This window comes from Physeter macrocephalus, chromosome 7 (assembly GCF_002837175.3).
Source record: "Physeter macrocephalus isolate SW-GA chromosome 7, ASM283717v5, whole genome shotgun sequence".
In the NCBI taxonomy this organism is placed as follows: domain Eukaryota; kingdom Metazoa; phylum Chordata; class Mammalia; order Artiodactyla; family Physeteridae; genus Physeter; species Physeter macrocephalus.
The window spans coordinates 132,418,673-132,431,863 of record NC_041220.1 but is presented as its reverse complement, the minus strand read 5'-3'; the positions used below and the strand labels follow the sequence as shown (position 1 = coordinate 132,431,863).

Below are 13,191 nucleotides of genomic sequence, written 5' to 3'. Positions count from 1 at the left end.
TATGATCCAGCTATTCCATTTCCAGGTATTTATCTGAAGAATACCAAAACAATAATTTGAAAAGATATATGCACCCCTATGTCCATTGCAGCATTATTTACAGTAGCCAAGATGTGGAAATAACCTAAATGCCCATTGATGAATGAAGGAATAAAGAAGATGTGGTATATATATGCAATGGAATAGTACTCAGCCATTAAAAAATGATGAAACCTGGCCATTTTCAACAACATGGATGGACCTTGAGGGTATCATGCTAAGTGAAATAAATCAGACAGGGAAAACAAATACCATATGATTTCACTCATATGCAGAATATTTAAAAATAGATAAACAAGGAAACAAAACAAAACAAAAACAAACACTTACCTATGGGTAACAGACTGGTGGTTTCCAAAGTGGAAGGGTGGTGGGGGGAAGACAAAATGGGTAAAGGGGGTCCATGTATGGTGACAGATGGAAACTAGATTTTTGGAGTTGAGCACGCTGTAGTATATGCGGAAATAGATTTATAATGTTGTACACATTAAACTTATATAATATAAACCAATGTTACTTCAATTTTTTTTAAGTGTGCAAAATACTACCCGAACACTGATGGGGGTTTGGGAAGAGGGGGTGCCATAACTTAAGATGGGTCTGTTCCTCTTGGAGACCAAGTTTCAGGAAGAGAGAAATGTAGCCATTACAGGTAACGCATGTCTGGTACTCCTGCAGCTTTCTGTGCCGCGGACTACAGTGATTCCCAGGCACATCATATCATCCATTTACCCGCTGCATGGCTACTGCGTGCTAAGCACGTACCCCTTATTCTGGAAGAAAGATATACACACCAGAGGGTTTCAGGATAACATTAATACATTAATTGTCAAAGATATAAACAAATATTTGTCTCACTCTTCTTATTCATATGTATTCTCTTAGAACCTAGAGTCTCCCACAGACAGAAATCATGAGATACCTCCTGGGATTACTGAATGCATGGCCTTAAAAAGTGAATGCAACTTCCAAAAGTTTTAAATTTAAAGTCAAGGTGTACCTAAACCACTGGGGAAATCTGGCCCAATTTGTATTATCATTTTTCACCATACCACTTTATGCTTGGTCTCTCTTGAAATTTTCTTCTGAAGTACAGGCAAAGTTTCTGTCATTAGGGGACTACTGTTGTGTGAAGTCAGCAAGTGCATTTCAAACTTTAAAATATGCATTAAAGGCATTATAGTTGCTGTCAGTAATTACAGTAAGCTCTAAAACCCCGGCCTAACAGGTTCAAGGACAATGCTGTAGTGGTATATATATAATACCTACTTGCTATGACAACCTTATGTAAACTCAATTTCAAGTAAGTGTTCATTTCATAATGACTCCTGCTATCAATACTCAATCTACTTAGTTACCAGAAACTGTCAATATGCCCTTCACCTCACATGTTCTTAAGTGACACGTACCACTTCTCCAGCTTGTTATTTATTTGTTAGCTTTATTGATTTAAATTCCTTCTCTACTTCTACTTACATGTCTAGAGGAGAATGATATTAGAACAGCCTTTGTGACAAAGATGCAATGAACAATTTAAAGTGATCACTGCTGGATCAATCTGTAAGGTCAAGGGAAAATGGAGAGATATAATTGCATCAAGATGTGTTTATCACTATTCTTAATTTACACAAACCGATTTCCAGGAATGTACTTATTAAATTCAGCTAATATTTTCTTTTCAGATAATAAAGAACCCAATCCTGTCATCTAACAAAAGTTTCTTAGTACCTACTATGTGTTCCCAACAGCACTGGGGAGGGAAAGATGAATAAGACATGCTCTTTGTTTACAACCTAGTGGGGGAAAAAGAAATAATTTAAATAATCACACTACAGTGTAGTGAGTACCAAAGTAGACATTTGAATGTTTGGGGTTTTCAATTTTTTGTTTTTGCTATAAATAATAACAACTTCTTCCTAAGGAGCGCCAGTGAAATAAAAGTCCTTCATGGGATTGTGTAGGCAAGTTTAAATAGAACCTCAAGAGTTCAATTGCTTTGCATAATAGAGGAAGAAGATTTTGACAATCTAGGAGAGAGGTCTAGGACAGCACAGTCCAGTAGAAATATAATGTGAGCCACATATATAAATTTAAAGATTCTGATGGTCACCTTTTTTAAAAAATAAAACAAGAAAAAGGGGAAATTAATTTTAATAATATATTTTCTTTAATTCAATATATCCAAAACACTGTCACTTTAATAATTAAAAAATTATTACCAATGTATTTTATGTTCTTTTTTCAAAGTCGTCAAAATCTGGCTTGTATTTTACACTTACAGCACATCTGATCTAAAACTAGCTACATTTCAAGTGCTCTAGAGCCACCTCAGGTGATCAGTGGCTAGAGCACCCGACAGCACAGATCTAGTAGGTGATAGAAGAGGGAGTGAGCAATGAGAGGGCAGAAGCCTGTGTACCGTGCAATTCAATCTATCCCATAGCCCCCGCAATCTTCAGTTAAGGATACGGTACTCAAATAATTGGGGTGGGGAATCTGTGTTGCAGAAAATGATGGTCAGCTTCACAAAAGTCCTTATGTGGTGTGGGTCCAATGTGCAACAGTATGTTTAAAGACAAGGAGACACGAAAGGGTGTGAATAAGTAGCGGAAGAAGTTAAGAGTTGTGATTAAGGGATGAAGCCAGACAGACGTGCTGGGGTGAGAACGGAAAGGACTCTGTGTACCATGCAAAGGGATTTGGTCTTATGCTGAACACAGTAGGGAACTATGGCGTGTGTTTATGCCTGAGAATACATGATCGGATTTCTGCGTAATTTCACCTAGATGTCCCGTAGACACTTCAAACTCAACACGATCAAAATTTAACTCATTGATGAAGCATTCCTTCAAACCTGCCATTTCTATGTTTCTTAATTCCGCCACTCTTTTTATTTTTAATAAATTTATTTATTTATTTATTTTTGGCTGCGTTGGGTCTTCGTTGCTGCTCGCGGGCTTTCTCTAGTTGCGGAGAGCGGGGGCTACTCTTCGTTGCGGTGCACGGGCTTCTCATTTTGGTGGCTTCTCTTGTTGCGAAGCACGGGTTCTAGGTGTGCGAGCTTCAGTAGTTGTGGCGCTCGGGCTCAGTAGTTGTGGCCCAGGGGCTTAGTTGCTCCACGGCATGTGGGATCTTCCGGGACCAGGGCTTGAACCTGTGTCCCCTGCATTGGCAGGCGAGTTCTTAACCACTGCACTGCCAGGGAAGTCCTCCTCCCACTGTTTTTTCCTCCCAAACTTACTTCCTAAGGTCCTGCAAGGCTAATTACTTTTCCCACTCTCCACTTCCCTAACCCTATTTCAGGCCATTACCATCTCCTGACTGGATTATTACAACTGGTCTCCTTCTTCTGTCTTGATCAATTTCAATCCATTCCCCACAGAAACATAAATTCGTCTAAAATGCAAAGTAAATCCCAAAGTTTCCTGTTTGTCTCCTGCTTTTCTTAGAAGAAATTCCCAATCTCCTAAAATTGGTTTAGAAGGTTCTGAGTGATCTGGCTCTTGATTACCTCTCCAGCTTCAACCCAATTTCTTCTCACCCTCCACTTCAGCCATATTGAACTTCTTACAGCCCACCAAATGTGCCCACCACTTCAGAGCCTGGCAGGGGCTGTGTCTGATTTACGGAACATATACCCTAATTTTGTGGTCTCTATATACATGACCTTCTAGGAAGTCTTTCCAATTGCCCCCAAGTGTAAGTTAGACTGCCCTCCTATATGGCTCTCTAGTCCCCTATATTTCTCCTGTCATAACAATAGCATGCTGTTTTATAATTTTCCATTAAGGCTTTATTTCCCAGTCAACTAATTTTTCCACTAACACAGAGTAACCACGTATTTTTCTCAGTGGTACCTTCAGGTCAAACCATACCTGGCAAAGATTTAGGTACTAAGGAAATGCTTGTTGAATGCTTAATTTATATCAATAGATCTGAGGCTTACAGAGAGCAGAGGAAGGTATCAAATTAGGTTACTGTGATAGTCTATATAATAATAAATGTTGAAAGTCTGAAATAGACAGGCAGACTGACAATATGTGGGGGATGAGTGAAGCATAGTGAAAGATATTTAGAAAGTAAATTTGATATGACTTGGTAACTAATGGATGTAGGAGATAAGAGAAAAGAGTTAAGGATAATGCTTAGTTTTAAATCTTAGATAGTGATTCCAATAAAAGAAGAAACAAAAAAAGAGCAGCAAGCTTGTGTGTAGGGAAGGTAAATAAGGGTGTAGAGGTCAATTTTGAAAACATTTAGTTTCAGGGAAATGTAGAAGATCCAACTACTGATTGAGAACCTCTTACTGGAAGTAAAGCTTAGTCTAAAAATTCATTCTAAAAGGATTACTAAGAACTGGGAGCACTATATACTTCAAAAAGTTGTAGGAAATCTTTTGCCACATGTTCAGTGCTTCCATCTAATCTTTGAGTTGTCAACTCTTAAGTAGTAGCAGACAACAAATATTACCAAAAACAAAAGAGAGTTTCTACTATAAAATATAAAAATTGAAATAGTTAAATAAAAGTTGGAGGAGACTGATTTTGCAGGTAAAATAAAACTTCAAAGGAAATTAATACTCTTAGGTAGAAAATAGGGACTTCCCTGGTGGTCCAGTGGTTAAGAATCCACCTTCCAATGCAGGGGACGTGGGTTTGATCCCTGGTCAGGGAACTAAGATCCCACATGCTGCGGGGCAGCTAAGCCCAACTGCCACAACTACTGAGCCTGCACACTCTAGAGCCCATACGTCATAACTAGAGAAGCCCACGCTGCACAACAAAGCACCTATAGGCCACAACGAAAGATCCTGCATGCCAGAACAAAGATCCCATGTGCTGCAATTAAGACCCAACAAAGCCAAATTAATTAATTAATTAATTAAAAAAAGAAAATAAATAAAATACTGCAACCATGAAAAAGAACAGGATACCATTAAAAAAAAAAAAACAAAAAGGACATTCCGAGAACAAAAAGAGGGGTAGCTTCTGAGGAAATTTGAACTTTGACAGTGGAAATGAAAAGTTCAAAAGATAAGTCTGAAGAGAAATTTAGAGAATATTCTAGAAATCTGGGCCAAAAGATAAAAAGATGAAATAAAGATAAGAAATTTGCCAGTGAGGTCAAAAAGTTATAGTAAGATAGGAGTTCCACAAACGGAGTACAGAGAAGAGAGAGGAGACGACCATTTGTATTAGTTTCCTATGGCTGCTATAATAAACTACCACAAACCTGGTGGCTTAAAACTACATAAATGTATTGGCCTTCAGTACTGTACTGGAGATCAGAAGACTAAAATCAGTCTCACTGGGTTAATATTAAGTTTTTGGTAAGGATGCTTCCTTCTGAAGTCTCCAGGGAAGAATTCCTTTCCTTGCCTCTTCCTGCTTGTAGAAACCACTCATATTCCTTGCCACGTAGTTCCTTCCCTCCATCCTCAAAGCATATTACTCTAACCTCATTTTTGTCATCACATGGCCTTCTCTCTAACTCTGACTCCTTCTGCATACCTCTTATAAGGACCATTATGATGACATCAGGCTTACCCAGATAATCAGGATAATTTTCCTATCTCAAGATAATTAACTTGACCACATCTGCAAAATTCTTTTTGCCATGAGATTTACATGTTCCAGAGATTAGAACGTGGACATCTCGGGGGGGTGAGGGTGGGGGTGGGGTGAGGGGGACCAGAGAGAGCATTATTCAGCCTACTACACTGTTGATAAAATAATTCATGACAACTTCCCACAACCAGAAGATCTTAGTTTGGAGGTTAAAAATAAGCCTTACTTCCCAGCACAGTAATGAATACACAATAAAGCACAGTGTAGTAAATTTTAAAATATCAGAGACATATGAAGATCCTATAGGCTACAGTGTAAACCGTAATTATGTAATTCTACTCCAGTACATTAAGCATTAGAAGACAATGGAAAGAAATTATTTCCAACCTAGTATTCCATAACCAACTAAATTACTAATCAAGTCAGTATAACCCTGATATCCATACCTGACAAAGATACTACAAGAAATGAAAAGTTAAAGGCCAATATTTCTCATAAATTAAATAACCCTAAATGAAATATTAGCAAATGAAATCCAGTAATATATTAACAGGATAAGATATCAACACCAAGTAGAGTTTATACCCACAATGCAAGGTTGAACATTTGAATGTAATCACAATCAGTATAAATGACCACATCCATAGACTAAAGGAAAAAATAATATAAATATATTAACAGACTAAGAGAAAGCAACTGATAAAATTCAACATCTATTCATGATAAGGACTCTCAGCAAACTAGCAATACAAAAGAACTTTCTCAATCCAATAAAGGTTTGTTTTGTTTTCTTTTGGTGAATATTGGCAAGCTGATTTTAAAATTTATAAGAAGATGCAGAAGACCCTGAATAGCCACGACAACCTTGAAGAAGAATTAAGCTGGAGGACTTATATTTCCAGATATCAAGACTTACTGTAAATCTACAGCAATCAAAAGGGAAAAATTAATTCAAGTCATAGTAGTCAAAATAATGGTAACTCCTAAAGAGTGAGTATTGACTAGATCGGGGACTAAGAAACCTTTTTTTTTTTTTTTTTTTTTTTGCGGTACGGGGGCCTCTCACCGCTGCGGCCCCTCCCTCCGCGGAGCACAGGCTCCGGACGCGCAGGCCCAGCGGCCACGGCCCACGGGCCCAGCCGCTCCGCGGCACGCGGGATCCTCCCGGACCGGGGCACGAACCCGCGCCCCCCGCATCGGCAGGCGGACTCCCAACCACTGCGCCACCAGGGAAGCCCTAAGAAACCTTTTGATTGATAAAAATGTTCTATATCTTCATTTAGATGGTGTATACAGGGGTGTATGTGTGTGTGTGTGTGTCTGTGTGTGTGTGTATATATATATAGTCATCAGACTATACATTTAAGATTTATGCAACTTGCTATATATAACTTTACCTTGATAAAATTTGAAAGGTTTAATTTATATTTCAGGGTAGAATAAAAACATCTTTAGACATGGAAAGTCACAAATATGCTTTCTGTGAAAGCTATTCGTGGATGTATTCTATAAAATGAGGGAGCAAACCAACAATGAGGAAGGCCTGGGACAGAAAAAATAGGTCAAACCAAGGAGAGAAAATGAAGGGATTCCCAGCATGATGGTAAATAAATCCCAGAACGTCAGCTGTACCCCAGACAGGAGGGAGAATAGCCCAGATTGGAGCAAGCTCTGGGAGACAGAACTCCAAAAAGAATAATTTGATAGAATGCCTGGTACATCTGACCATATAGAGAGGAGATTTAGACAACTGCAGATAATTTGAAATTTAATTAATGAAAGGTACAGAGAAAAACAAAAACAATAAATAAGACAACTTTTTTCCAGGAAGCCCATAAATTGTATAGGAAAATTAACATAAAGATAGTTTATTAATTAACTTGGCTCTTCGAACAGCCTTTACTTGGTTATAATCATGTGTTCACCAAATATCTAACCAAATATACTATAAATATAAAAGGGGTTAAATAATCAGCTAAGGGGTGAAAGAGTTTTCTCTGGGGTGGAGGGATTAGTGGGAGGCATAGCTGGAGACTGATATTTTTTTTTTTTTTTTTTTTTTTTTTAGTGGTATGCGGGCCTCCCTCTGCTGTGGCCTCTCCCGTTGCGGAGCACAGGCTCCGGACGCGCAGGCTCAGCGGCCGTGGATCACGGGCCCAGCCGCTCCGCGGCACGTGGGATCCTCCCAGACCGGGGCGCGAACCCGGTTCTCCTGCATCGGCAGGCGGACGCGCAACCACTGCGCCACCAGGGAAGCCCCTGAGACTGATATTTTTGTAGTAAACCTGGCAGCATATTTCAACTTCATAAATGATGTGCATGCACAATTTTTACTTAAATAAGACCTCAAAAATTTTCAGAGAGGATGGGAGTGATGCAAAAGAGATTAACAGGTGATCAGTCAGGAGATGAACTTCAGAAGGACTAATGGTGGGACTGAGTGATAGATTGCTGTGGATCATGGTCTAGATGGAATAGCTCAAGGTTTTCCAATTAAGTTTTCAATACTATACCCTTGCATTTTAAACCTATCATTTTTCAGAGCAAGACAACCTTTCTTTTTGAAACTCCTTTTCTTTATTGCAAAATGCTTTAAATAATTTGTGAAGCATTCTGTCAGCATTTTATGCTTGCTGGGAAAAGAAGTTTTCTTCTCTCTTCCTATTATTGCTATATCTCAACACTTGCAGCAGAGAATGTATTACTTATTAAAGCGGATGACATTCCTTAAGTGTTTTCAGGAATTATAAACAATTACAGGAAAGAAAAGTGTTTCCATTACCAAAAAGGTAATAATGATGGAACCCAGTATTGAATATGCCAGTGAGATCACACAGCTTAGAGAGCAAGCACAGTGTTTTAACCTTTATCCTAGCTGATAGAAGATGATGCAGTATTCTATTATCCAGAATGACAAGTGATTTATTGGGATACTTTCTTTTCTTCCAAACTGTTTTAAACCACTGTTTTTTTTTTCCAGTTGCACTGATTTTTCATCTTAGTGCATATACAGGGCTATAAACATTTGAGCGATCATAAAAAAAAAAACACAATAAAAAACCCACCACCAACAACATTCTCAGTTCTGAAGATACTCACTTTGTTAGTGCTGCTATACCACATGGAGGTTTGCCTCATTGCATGCCCAAACAGCTTTTATTTAGGCAGATTTTTTTAGTTGGCTTGTCTAAAAGTAACCAAAGGCTTAGAAAATTCCCAACATTTTCCCCAAAATCTGCTTGCTAAAATCTTTTAGGAAAAATCATTGTATGAGGAGCCAGATACTCTTGCTAAAAGAGAAAATTACTTTAAAATAGGATTCCGAAACATTTAAGGATGCTGGGAGCAAATTAAAGGCTGATAGTGGGACTGTGATGATTATGTATGTGCCATTTTTCAAGCCTGAAATTCTGGTGTGCGTTTTCCTTGCCCTCAAGGGAGGTGAGATTGTCAGTCTTATATGGTAGTTGTTCAGAAAGCCAACAGACAAGCAGTTTTCCTGAGGTTCTGAAATAAGAACAAAACATCTAAGAACCTTTCCTCCTAATGTTCTTCTCCAATGGAGAGAAAGACCCGTACTCCAGGTCACTGCTTAGAGTGTCAGATTATTATGTGGTTTTCAGGTAGGGAGGTGGTGGGGAGTACTAGAATGCTGAGTCAAAGGGTGCTTTGCAACACTGATACCTTTTTGACAAATTGCCCAGATTTCCTGGTTAATGAGCCACTGTTACCTATGTTCAGTAGATGTACAAAATGAAAGTTCTGAAAGATAAAGACTGCCACTCTCGTGCATTTTCCGTTACTGCTTGCCCTTTGTGATTTTGTTACATACTAAAACTTAGAACTGTGTATGCGTGAAATGAGGGAAAAATATAAAGGAAGCTTGTGTTATTAAAGATAACGATCAGTATAGTTTCAGGTTTCTTTTTATTTTAAAACATATAATCTAGCAAGAAGGAAGTCTAAAGTATTGAGGCCTACTTAGATTAGGGAACAAAAGAATTGGATTCTGACTACTTAAATGAGTGGTTTCAGTAAATTACTTAATCTTTTGTGCATCTAGGGCTTTATCATCTGGCAAAAAATAAAGTGAAAAAAAGAAGAGACATTAACTCTAAAAAGCCTTCTAACTCCAAAAGTGGTTTTATTTTCAAAAAATCATCATTTCCATGGGATATTAATCTAAGATATTATCTGTTTAGAATATTCAAACATTTTATCTATACTTTTATAATTTCTTCTGTTTACATTTACTATTAATCTTGTGATTTACATAGTTTTAAAAATCACAACCAGGGCTTCCCTGGTGGTGCAGTGGTTGAGAGTCCGCCTGCCGATGCAGGGAACGCGGGCTCGTGCCCCGGTCCGGGAAGATCCCACATGCCGCGGAGCGGCTGGGCCCGTGAGCCATGGCCGCTGAGCCTGCGCGTCCGGAGCCTGTGCTCCGCAACGGGAGAGGCCACAACAGTGAGAGGCCCGCGTACCGCAAAAAAAAAAAAAAAATCACATCCATAAAGGATATTAGGAAAGTTTGTTGTGTGAGGCCAGTGTGATAATTTTTTACTTGGTATTAAAATTATATTAATTAAGATGCTAGGAGTTTGGGGTTAATATATGCAAACCATTACATTTAGAACGGATAAAAAACAAAGTCCTACTCTATAGCACAGGGAACTATATCCAATCTCCTGGGATAAACCATAACGGAAAAGAATATAAAAAAAGAATGTATATATGTGTATAACTGAGTCACTTTGCTGTACAGCAGAAATTAGCACAACATTGTAAATAACAGTACTTCAATTTTAAAAAAGTATTAAAAAAGATTAAAAAATTAAAATTTTAAAAGATGCTGTCACTAGTTGTTTTAATTAATATTATGAAATATTTCAGCTATATTAAAAAGTAAGGGTATAATAAACATCTACCACCTATTATAATAACTTTCTAGGCCCAAGATGGAGCTGCTCCTGCCTTGGGTACCAACTGAGCAAATTGAAACTTAGGTGAACTTTCTTGTCCCTGTAAATGTTCCACTTGACCAGAAATGCAGTATAGCCAGTCAGCCAATCCCCAAACACGAAGCCAACTCTGGGCTCTATAGTTATTTCCTTTTCCTTTCTCATGCCAAACAAGGTTGACTATGTGGCTCCAGCCAATTAGATATTTTCTATTTTTCTCTTCCTTTTCCTTTATTCTTTATCCCATAACAGCTTCCTGCCTTCCACCCCATTTTGCAGTTTTCTGAATAGAGACGGTCTGCTTCATCAAGTGTTAATAAAGTTTGTTTGTATCACCTAAATTTTCTGCTTTAAGCATTTTTTAACACACTCAATTTAAGAAAAAATTCCATTCATCTCCTTTTCTCTCTCAAAATAGCCATTATCTGAAAGCCATTATTTCCAACCATGTTCTTATAATTTTACCTATAAACTCTGTATTTGTATACAATGTGTCATCTTGCATGTGTCTATTCTTTATAAAATAGTAGCATACTGTACTTATGCTATACATATATTATACTTTCGAGATTATCTACACTGATTATTTGGCCATAACTCATAATTTTAATTGTTCTATTTTAATGAATTAATGTGACAAAATTTGTTTATGCATTCTCATAATGAATGTGAAGGTCGGCCCACATTCATAAACTCTCAGAGGAGAATTCTGCTACCCCAACTTCCAGCTCAGGCCGAAACAGATAAGTTGCTTAGCTGACTCTCTGAGCCAGTGAGTAGATATTTTTCCAGTTCACCCTTGACTTATTCACTAGTGTTGCAACTGTTCCATAGTTTTTCATTTTATTTTCCATCTCATTTTCTTTTTTTTTTTCATGGTAAAGACTGCTTTACTGGTGGCAGTTAGTACATGTCAATAAATATTGATCCCCAAAGAAAAACTCAGTCAGTTATCAGATACTGGCCTACAGAGAGCTGAATGGAGTTGAACCAACTGATTGCTGGGAGGATAAACTGAAATCAATCCTGCTTCTTGGGAAATGAAGCCACAGCCAGCTGATATATGGCATATGCTGTTCCACCAACTGTAAGAATCATGATGGCTCTATACAGGAGGGTAACAGCTATCCCACACTTTAGATGCACTGGAATTCCATTATCCTTCTGAAAGAGCTTTTGTTTCTCCGGAACTTTATTTTCAAACTGCCTGCGTGAAGCAGTACTTATGGTCCTCTGGGCAGTCTGACAAAAAGCCAGCAGACTCCGCAGCATCTTAGCTCAGTTACTGCCCACCAACCGTGACAACTTAACACCAGGAACGAAGATCTGCACGTCGGAACTGGAACTACCTTCTCTCTATTTCATTTTCTACTCCCTGATTCGTGCAACCACAGTGCCGTTTTCTGTTCCTACAGGGCCATTAAATTCCAATTCTTGATAACTGAGAGATGGAACCAACCCTCACCCCCATTCCCACCTCTCAAGGCAGCTGCCACATCAGCTGGGGCTTTGTTTCCTCATCATTTATCTCCGTTGGGATTTTTCAAATTCACCTGTGGGCATTTAAATGAACAGCTATGTTCTGTGTAGTATTTCGAGGTTTTTAATAACTGAAAGCTGTTTAGGTTATCTAATCCCTACCAACCAAAAAAACCAAGCCATTTAAATTGTTTTTACTGGATATAATGTTTAACATTCAATTCAACGATGGAGAAGATAATCTTAGGATTACTAAAAATGAAACCAAATTTTTCATATATGATTCAGTGAGAAATCTTTATATTAATGTCATATCCAAAATGGTTTAGCTCTTTTTAAAGTTCTTTTCAGAGGCCAAAGATGAAGAATTTGGTTTCTTTCAAAGGTCTATTATTTAATTCATGTAATTTATTAATGTATTTGAATTTATATGAATGTAATTATGAGTAACTCAATTATTCAACTCATTTCATCTTACATTTTCTTGATTTTTATTGAAATACCATGTGTCATGATCTACAAGAATTCAAAAATCAGTAATTTTGCCAACTTTTCCCACTGTTCTCCCATAACTAGCCTATGCCCACAGTAAAACAAGCTGGAGGGCATTTTACATCCCAATGTGAAACATTTTTCTGCCTCTGAACCTTTGTTTATGCTTTAAACTATCCATATACTCTTATTCCCCACTCCTCAAGTCTAACTCTCAAACCCTACCCATTCTTCAAGGCCTCTTAATATGTCTGTCATCTTCATGAAAGCACTCTTTATTCCCCAAATATGATCTCCAGTCTCTTTCTGCATAACTCTTCTGGTTTTATCATATTCTATCTTGGTTTACTGTTTCATTGTGGTTTTATATTTTGTTTTAGCTTAGAAAATAAGTGTTTCTTTTTTATTCTTATAGTCCATGAAACACTTGGAGAATTTGTAGAAAGTCAATAAATACCCATTAAAATTCAAGATAACTAAAAGCTCCTTTGCAATTCAAATTGAATGTTTTAAATAATTATAAATAGTATCATTACTTAAATATAAACCCTGAAAGGGAAGATTTTAAAGTGCTACACGCTACATAAAAGGTATGACAACACATAGAATAAACCTCTCTGGATTCCTTCAAAAAGGAAGGTTTAGACTAGATG

At 37.7% G+C, this 13,191-nt stretch overlaps 1 protein-coding gene across 1 annotated transcript; it reads right to left on the bottom strand.

Annotated features, from left to right (window-relative positions):
* Positions 1-11,542: 11,542 nt before the first annotated feature.
* LOC114486535 (cytochrome c oxidase subunit 7A2, mitochondrial-like) lies at positions 11,543-11,865 on the bottom strand. The gene has a single exon (XM_055085764.1). It carries the CDS (start codon positions 11,837-11,839, stop codon positions 11,588-11,590), a length of 252 nt encoding a protein of 83 aa, XP_054941739.1. The 5' UTR covers positions 11,840-11,865; the 3' UTR covers positions 11,543-11,587.
* Between the last annotated feature and the right edge of the window lie 1,326 nt (positions 11,866-13,191).